The sequence below is a fragment of the Oryzias melastigma genome, linkage group LG4, assembly GCF_002922805.2.
Source record: "Oryzias melastigma strain HK-1 linkage group LG4, ASM292280v2, whole genome shotgun sequence".
Classification (NCBI taxonomy): Eukaryota; Metazoa; Chordata; class Actinopteri; order Beloniformes; family Adrianichthyidae; genus Oryzias; species Oryzias melastigma.
Window position 1 is genome coordinate 10,668,509 of NC_050515.1, and position 10,211 is coordinate 10,678,719.

Consider the following 10,211-nt stretch of genomic DNA (forward strand, 5'->3'; position numbering starts at 1 on the left):
TTGGGAAATTTTCATACAACCTGACATGTTAATCAATGCAGTAGTGGCTCTGGAAACTTGAGCAAAAGAACATTTACTGTGTGGGATCCATCAAAGAAGTTGATAGAGTTGCAACAGCAGAGACCTTGTCTGTCTTGCACATGTTCTGAAGTTCACGTCATGACAGCAGCTTCCAGATGAAAAAAAGCCACGTATTTAAAAAAATTAATTTGAACTGAAATGTAATGGATATGATATTTAATACATGCTTTTGTCTCAAGTATTTATCATCTTTGAAATTTTAATATGTAGTAAATTTATAAGTTCATTAGATGCTTGTTATATGTGTATGATGAGGCGATAAAGTAAGAAAAACTGCCTATTTTGTAGTCATTGTAAACTTCACTGGATAACTGAAATTAATTCCAGAGCTGCTACATACCAATAGGTGGCTAACTGTGCACACTGATAATAAATACATCAGTCACTCACATAAATAGACATCTCAGGTTTGTAGATGTTGATACTCTCCAGATTTCCAAACCTGCTGGAATGCACCGAGTTCTTCTATGTTTGGTTATTTTACTTTTTCACTCAGAACATCTTACAGCCTTTCATCCTCCACAGCTAGTGCTGGACTGGCTGTTGATATTGGGAGGTGTTTACCTCTTCAAACCAACAGAGTGGCAGGCTGCCCTCGCGCTCGCATGTCGATCTGCCCTTGTGTTATCCTGCCAGCTGGAGCGGTTACACAGGGCTGGATTTGAACTGAGAACCTGCAAAGGATCAACTCTCTGTTTCACAGCTTTGACAGACACTTTGATTTGACAGGCCGTGAGCAGTTAAAGTGAAAGTTATGTATACATTTTAATTAAACTGTTTATGTGTGGAGGGGTCAGAGACATTAGCAAGTCCCAGTGCAGAAGTGTGAATTTCTCTCCCACCCCCCCAACCCCAGCATCGCAGCATTTTAACCTCTTCTGTCTCTCATTTCTTTAATGACTGCCAGATGTGAGAACAGAATGTTGTCCTTTATAGTTTTCCAAGTGGGGATGCAGATCGCTTATTTGTGAACATTGTCTGTGTGTGTTTGAATTTAGGTTAGATATTTGACATCTTGTTTGTGGTTCTGCGTGACACCAAAGTGTTTTCAAAAGATGTGGAGGTTTTGAGTCCAGTTGATGAATGAGAATGCCATTTATCTAGGGGAACATATATATATTTAATTTAAAAGTTAAATATTTCAATATTCATGATTTTTTACACTGATTTACAATAAAACTTAAAGTGTAAAAGTGTCATTCCATTTATTTACGATATTTTACATCTTAGCCGTCACACTTCTACACACAAAAATGCCCAAAACTTGCTGTTTCTAAGTAAATTTACTTGTCCTTAAACCAAATCAATGAAAATTAACATAAATTAATTCTTAAAAATTGTTTTAGAAATACCAAAATAATCTGGAGTACCCCTTAAGATGACATTGTCTAAATTAAATATTAAATAAACAGTTACAATTAAATTACACTTTTGCATCGTTTTATTTGTTTCATTTTATTTGCTTTAATTAACAAAATATTTCAAATATTTATTATTATTAGAGGAACATGTGCCCCACATCATACACACAACCCTGTTACTATGACCTTTATAGCATAGTAGAAGAAGAAGAATATAGCATGATTTAAAAAAAAAAAAATCCCAAAAGAATAGAGAAAATGTATCCCCTCTTCTATGTTTCATATCTCTTCCTACCCTTTTTAAAAATAACTCTGTTACATTTATAAGAATAACATAATTGTTAGTAGTATTTTATGTTTTATTAATAATAATAATAGCCTTTGTTTTATTAACACCTTTCAAGATAAAAACCACAAAGTGCTTCACAGTAAAACACAGTAAAACACAGAATATAAAAACAAATTATGAAAAAGCCATTTTACACAAGTAAGTTTTTCCTCATGATCATCAATATGATCTCGTGATCAGTAGCCGGATACCACTTTCTGCTTTCTGCTCCATGGCCTGAATTAGACACCGACGTCTCCTTTGATAGATGATGATGAGCCGTAGTGCTGTGACAGCAATTCGTATTTATATGGTGTAAATCAAAGTGTTGCTCACATCCATTGCTGTGTTTTTGAATGACTTGGTTGGTTTGTGTTTATTTGCATAATTATGATTTAATGGAAGCAGTGTAATTGCGAAACTGTTTTTTTTCCCAAACATTCCTAGAATTTTGATAAAGTTTTTCGCATATGTGTAAAGGAAACTCTGGTAATAGCTAGCTAAGCAACTAGGTCTTACACCTGAGAGAAAGCTAATATTAGAATAGGTTTGTTCAGCTGATAAATGGTTAAGTTTCATATTCAACAAATTAATAAAGTAATCAAAATTGCCAATTTTTCTATAGACTGAGCTAATCAAGTATTTGGTAGTTTATCACTAATTATTAGTGAATATGTAGCAGAAAATAAGAAAAACTTTCATGAATTTTGAAGTCCAAATGTTCTCCAATTCTGAAATGACCCAAAAGTATGGTTTCGTGTGGAATTTGGTTATTTGTACCACATTTTTTTATGATTCTATCAAAAAGAGCATCTTCAGTTGTCATATCATATGCCTTTTTGTGAAGTTATATTTTGTAAATATAATGACACACAGTTTATACTTTTTAAATGTGTTGATTTCCAACATTCAAATGTCATAAGAGAAGATAAAATAAAAATATATATTAAAAAACGTAAACAGCAACAATAAAAATTACTGTTATTATTATTTATATCAAAGTAGTTTAAGGGAGTGAGCAGAACTCAAGCTTATTTAAGATCCCCCCTTATGTTTTTTATACACTCACAATAACCTCTTCGTCTACATCAGCAACAATAAACTCCTCCTCCACATCAACACACCTTTCACTATGCACAAATTAATAGTAGAATAATATTTTCAGTAAAGTTATCCCCTCTATCTTTGCTTTTTCACCGTCCCTTCATTCCACATCCACTGTGATCAAAATATTTTTTTATAATAATTACTTTATTTCAGATAAAATCAAAACAACAGTTATGTTTAATGATACTGTTAATAATTTAATAACTAAAAACAAAACTAATGTTTAGAGTGTGCAAATTTTAATAAAAATTTACTATGCTCCCTACTTTGTCCCTAAATAAAAATAGACTGATAGAAGACAAAAGTTGCTCCAACACTTTCTTTTTTTTACCTCATGTTAACATTTTCCCCAATTCTCTTATAAATAGGAGCACAAAGTTGACAGAAGCAATATATTCCAGGCAGAAAGAAAAAGCTGCCCCGTCAGTCCCTCTCTCCTTGCCAAGACACTGCCCTTCCTCCTTAATCATAGTTTTCATATCTGTACATCGAAAATTTGTTTCTCAAGGACACTGTCATAAACTTGCTGTTTTGAGATTTTTACACGCCGGGTTCTCTGCTCCGCACTTCCACACAATAGAGGAGGTTGATGGAGGTTGGAAATGGGGGTGCTAAAAGGTGAGGGAGGACAGAATTACAGTGTAAGAGAGAATTTTGGTTCTTTTTAGGGGGAGGTTATTTTCTATTTGATAGCCAAGGATAACAAATATGAAAAAAATATATATATTTTCTTTTTTTTTCTTTGTGTAGGTAATAAATGAATAAACACTCAGTCCAATGTGATGGGGCAAGTGTTGGGGGCAATGTGGAGTGAACAGCTGTCCTCTCTCTAGCTCGTTGTTTTTTTTTTTTTTCTCTACAGATTATAAATTATTTTTTTCTTTTGGGTCATGAAATATTTGGCTTTTGCTCCAAACAACATTTATGTATTTAATTATTTTTTTTACCATTTTGAGTCTCTGTTCAGGTTGCTGGACATTGATTCCCCATGAGAACTCTTATTTTGAAAGGAAACCCTGTCTGCTAACAGGGTTCAACAACAGTGAAACATGTTTACTTACAAAAATGTTTTAAATAGTTTATTATAAGTGCAACTAGGGGTTTAACAAACGCACAGGGGTCACTCCGCTCATGCCTTTAGGCAGATTCAATTGCAAGGACAAAACACAACATGATGAAAACGATGGTATTAATATCAACATGAGCCGGTTTTTAATAGTCCACAGCAAAATCAGCAGTTCTGATTCAACTCTTGTGGAGTTGAACTCAACACTCTTAACGCTCTACTCTAGATTGAGACCAAATCTGAGGAAAATGTCGTTTTTGGTGTTTTCAACATGTTCATGTAGCATTTTTCTTTTGACGGATGACTTATATAAATAGAATTAAGCTTAAAATTGTGTTTCTGAATATTATTATTATTATTTTTTTTTTGAGTATTTGGCAGGACTTGTCCCTAGATCTTTACTCCATTCGGGTGAACACTCTACCACAAGGCCACTGAGCTGTTAACTAGTGGGAGAGAGTTTGATGGAATGATGGGAAATGTGGGCGGGCTTACTAGATATTAATGGTCCTGCCCACAACTGCAGAAACTATATCTTGGAATGTGGCAAGTTTTTTGATTTTCGCTAAAAACGACATAATAACAATTAAAAAAAAACACTGGGAACGCTTTTAAAATAGATATAAAGATGATCGTAATGGAACTTTAAAAGAGCACTTTTGAAACTGTTAAACATTTTATATCAGGACAGAGTTGTACAACACTCTTTGTAATTGAATTTTTACTCTTTATGTTCAAATTCCCACCCTAATCCCTAACTACTAAAAAACTGTCTAGTGCAGGACTATCTAGTGCCCTGGATTTTAAAAGCAAGTCAGAGACCATACTCACTACTTTTCTTTCTATAATTTAAAGGCTGGATATGACGTTAACAAAGTGAAAATCTACTCAATATGAACATTTTGTGTTCTGATGATGTAAATGTGGGTGGTTTATTAAAAAAATTACATTTAAACACTTTTTTTTTTGCAAAAAGTGTTGGAATGCATTGCATTGTGTTCTATATTTGTTAATGTAGTGAGCATGAATGGCCTCTAGTTTTTTGCTAAGACTTCTGGGAAATTTCTAGGGCACTCGATTTTGGAATGGTTGATTCGGACAGCACTACAATATGACGAACGTACTATGTAGTAAGTGTTGAAGACATAGCCAGTGTTGGATATTTATTACACTAGTGTAAAGGTTCAAAAATTAACACTATTAGTATATTTTTTCAACACTGAATAAAGTTAAATTCATTAACATAAAGAAAACATATCATGCTACCCTACATACAAATATTTTATGATTTTATTTTGAAAAATATTGGGAAAAAAATAAATATTCCATCATCAATACTAAGAAAAACACACATAGTAGCTAGGAATTAGATTTTTATTAAAACAATCATTACAATGCTTTGCAAAAACAACAGCAAAAGTGATGACGTGGCACAATCAATGTTTTTTTGCACATCTCATTTGAAAAATATTTGTCACACGGTCTGTAATAAATCAGCCATAACAGAAAATAATTCTCCTCTCTTCGACACATTTAAATGATCATCAAAATAAAGAGTTTAATAAAGAGTTAAAAGCTTGTTCATGATTCAAAATTATATTAGATTTTTCTGAAAATGCACATTTTTATATCTGTTCCAAAAAACAAACAAACATAGTAATCTGATAGATAAAAGATACAGCCAGAAAAGAGAAAATGTTCTATTCTCCTCCTTCATGTGTTCTCCTGCTCTTTAGGAAGTCATGTATCTGGTGCTTTGAATTCTGGGAGAAATGCTATTGAGTATCAGTTTTATGACAGGATTGACTGAGGAGTCGCACCCAGACAGTTACATTTAATTTGACGACTGTTGAATTTTAATTTTCAACATATAACCCCAACACTGAAATTGTCTTGAATTATCAGTGTAGAAATCGAACATTTAACAGACACGGTTTAGATCCTCAAGTTATTCAGTCTAGGACTTTTATTTGCTCCCTCTGCTTCCCCTGATATAACCTCAACTATAAACTTTTTTTTTTTATATTGCAAGATGGAGCAATCCTCTAGGGGTGACTATGTTTTGTTCAAACCATGTTCATTAGCTTTAACTTTTTAAACATACAATTGTTCTCTAATGAGCGGGATGCAAATATTTCCTTTTTGATGTACAATATAGTAATACTTTGAAAGCAACTGTGTTCATTTTTGCATAAATTTGTTGCCTCTTCTTTCTCTCAGTTCAAAAGAAGCAGGTCTGAGTTTAGAAAAGCCCGTTTGAAATCAAATTATGCGCCCCCATTTTCTCTCTGTTTTTACCGAGATCATTAATGAATTAACATTTTTTTAAACAATCTGCCTTTATTGTTATGCTCCCGCTTATTTTTATCTCAATTAGACTTTAATAGATCATTTTTCCCTAACACACAGATGGTATTCTCCCCACTTTGTTCCCTGCACAAAAACAGATTAATTACATATGTGAGCAATGATCAAAAACATGATAATCAAATTGCAACAGTAAGTTGAAAATTGAAATTTTGATGCAACAGAGTATGTAGATTGCAAATTAATCACCCACTGGTTTTTGTTTGTTTATATGTTTTAGTCTATATTTCAAAAAGGCTGAGTATAATATTGCAGCATTTTTAGAGTTATTTTGACATTTTAACAGTGAAAAAAGTCATATTTTATCCAGCTTTGGTAGAAGTTTAAGCAAAAAAAGAATCAAAGGATGTTGATGTAGTAAAATGAGGTTTGCAGAGTTGAAGCTTTTTGTCCAGAGAGGTTTTAAGAAAAAAATAATATATATATATTTTTTTTTGTCCTTTCATAAACTAAAATCAGTCATTTTTATTATTCACACTATAGTGATTCTCCTTCTCCTTTCTATACGTTCTTTGGAACATAAAAATCCAACCACTCTTTCAGCAATTTCACTATCAAAACGTTCAGCTTGTTCAAGACATAACTGCTTTTTATTTTTTATTCATAAACCTCAGTTTATTAAATATTGATTGGAAATAAATTAGTCTTTAAATTTCAAAATTTTAAGTAGATTAGCAACATGCCTTTAAATATATTCATATTTATATCTATTGCTAATATTTTAGCATGCTAACATTTTGGGCTAATTTGTTATCTACTGAGGGTTTTCTAGGCTAATTTAGCATTTATGTTAGCAACAGGCTAACATTTTTGACTAATTTAGTTTGCTGAGAAATTTTAGGCTGTTTTGGAGTTTATCTAGTATTTAAGCTTTTTTTGGCTAATTTAGCATCGACTAAAGTTTTTTTGGGCTAATTTTGAGATTAGCTCATATTTAAGCAACACACTAAATATTTTTTGCTAAATTGGCATGTATTAGGGATTTTTAAGCAATTTTACAACAATTTTTTCAGAAAGTTAGTTCAATTTCATAGTTTATTAACAACATTTTCATTCTTTTATCAATTTTCACCTTTTGCAAATAGCTTTTACATTTTCAGTAAATCCCTTCAGCAATTAAAGTAAATTCCGTCATCATTTTCAGCAAAAAGCTTCAGCTTTTTTAGCAACTATTTCAGCCAAAAGCAGGGAATTCAACTTTTCTGGGGTTTTTTTGTCTTACACAAGTCAATGGTCAGTGGAAGGTTTAGTCTAAAGAGGATCGATGTCCCGAGCCGTCACCTGACAAAGCCGTAAACGGACATTTCAATCCTTTTGGGACAACAACAGCTGGTTTAAAGTGAATAGGCAGTTGCTCGGGGTAGAGGTCATCATCGTTAGACACTGTCGCCTTGTCACTCTGGTTGAGCCCCCAAATCACGTTGTCAATGGTGATGCATCGAGACTTCCCTCAGACAAAAATTGGTTGCTCCAAACTCAGGTTGATTGATGCATTGACCAGTTTGTGCCTGCCTGTTGTCAGGCTGTGTCCTTACATCCATTTAAAGACGGAGCAAAGAACAGGAGGCGATGCTCTTTAAAAAAAAAGTTTTCTCTGTCTGTGTGTTTGCTCAACCTACATTGGTATGCAGTTTTCTATCAAAACATCTGCTGTGTCTATCAGCCTTGAAATTTATAGGATTTTAACAGCCTTTTCATTTTTTCTCGATTCATCTTTAGTGGCACGGTTCAATCAGGGTTTTGAGAATGTTGTTCCCACTGTTTCCACTGAGGTCACAGTATTACATTAGGGCCTGAAGGTGAATGCACAGCTTGTACATTCAGCTGATGCCACAATGGATTTGAATGAAAAATATATTTTTTTTCCCTGTGACCAAAAGTGCAGCCTTTGTATATCCAAGGGCATGGCATTCTTGTGCCCTGGGTACTAGCCATGAGTTTTGTGAACATGAAATATCTTCTTTTATGTGTCTTTTTTTTCCCATCATGTCCTCTCTGTCTCGCTCTTTCTCTGCATTCCTTCAATAGTTTTCCTTGACAGTTTTGTCTGGGATAGATTAGTTTTTCTTCCTAAAGAGCCTTTAATTGCTCATTTATGGCTGATTGTTTAGAGTTTGTGTGATGAGTGTTTGCATCTGTATTTACTTGATGATGCTCAGACATGCGGATGTATGCGAAGTATAAATACGGACACTTGATATTGTCCCTTTTTAATAAAGCCATGTGCAACCTTGGGTTTGCTCCTTCAATTGTATTGAACATTGCAGACAAACTAAGTCTTTCAGAGTCCACGGTTGTTTTGCTGATATAACTTTAGTTTGTGTTATAAAGTTGGGGTACAAATTAATAAACTCTGTTTATTGACTTTTTCCGTATTTATATTTTTATACAATAAGAGAGAAAACAACAGTAACAACTTAGTCCTCTGACCCTCTCTTCCTTTCTCTCTTTCTTTGTCTGTTTGCAGGGTCTGTTCATCTTTCTGATATATGGGGTGTACAACACAGAGGTAAGTCTGCATTGTGTCTCAAGGCTGTCGGAGTGAATGAGAGAAATGACAAGTTTCTGATGGGCTCCTTGCTTAAATGCTGGGTGGGGTGTGACAGAGTGTATATGCCCCGTGAACGTGTCTGTGGATGAGTAGAGCGATAGGGGGGGGGCATCGTTTCCACGCGAGCGTCCCACTGCCCTTCATGCTTGGACTAACTTATATGCATCCGAGTCCGACCATTTAACACTGACACGCTGCGGTTCTCAGCCACTCATTCCTCACCCACATTGGCTAATATTTCACTGCCTCTTTAAGTTTTTAAACTCACGGCCCTCCATTTAGCATTCTGACAAAAGGTGCCGGCCGGGGCTTTGCAGAGCTGTATTCGCTGCAGGACAGGGGAAAAAAAACTAAAATAATATGCAACAAACAATGTGCACTGAAGGAGCGAGCAGATATCATATCCAGATGATGTGTTATTATCATTTATATGCGCTTTAGCTGTATGGGGGTGGACGCCATTTAATGGATGAGACTCGAGTCATGAAAATCATTCATGATCAAACAGGACTCTTACTCGATGTAAATGAGGATAACTCTAAATGTGAATGCAGCGCTTCTCCTTTACATTGTCCTATATGGCAAACTTTACAAAGAGACGGCTTTGTTGCATAGTTAAATCCTTCCAAATTGAATTCTATCACACGATTTCATAGCAGCATTGCATTATGGAAAGAAACACTCACTGTAATTGCAGTAAATCTGCGTCTTTATGAGGAAAGATCGGTCGTTATTCAGTGTTTTTTCTTTTGATTCCAACTGAATACACACGATTTCACTCCTTTTTAATTCTTTTCTAATTTTATTTTAACATCACAAACCTCCTCCCGACTATTTAAAAGTACGCCTCTTACATTTTTTGAATTTCTTATCCTTTTTATTTGTCATTTTCTCTTTCTCTTCCGCATTGAAGTTTTCTCCAAAGCATGAAAAGCTGTCCCTGAGTCAGAAGCAGCGCTCTGACAATGCAGAGCCGGGGAAGGCTGACCTTTCACACTGTAAAATAAATCAACACTTCATTCTTGCTTAAGTGGCTTTTTTAGTGCTTGGGAATTAATTTTCTTACACTCAAGCCGTCCTTGACCCTGAGGGTTTCATAGTTTGAGTTCATGTTTCAATTTTCAAAAGGGCTGCACTTTTGTGTTGGGACTTTGAAAAAAAATAAATATCTGGTGTATTGGCATTATTCACATCTACCCATCTCTTTCTTTATCTGAACCTTCATCACCTTTGAGAGGGACTCCTTTTGTTCTTTTTGGTTCTGCTTTTCTGCTATGATGCTTTTTTTGCACATCAAAAGTGAACTAGTGGCTTCTGGGTTAATTCTTCCGAAAAAAAAAAAAAAAAGCT

At 34.3% G+C, this 10,211-nt stretch overlaps 1 protein-coding gene across 1 annotated transcript in view; it reads left to right on the forward strand.

Moving 5' to 3' along the window:
* LOC112150720 (adhesion G-protein coupled receptor D1) overlaps window positions 1-10,211 on the forward strand; it is a 94,427-nt gene that overhangs the window by 37,486 nt on the left and 46,730 nt on the right. The window contains exon 18 of the mRNA XM_024279188.2: window positions 8,778-8,819. Coding sequence (XP_024134956.2) covers window positions 8,778-8,819 — 42 coding nt within the window. The remainder of the gene's footprint in view (window positions 1-8,777; window positions 8,820-10,211) is intronic.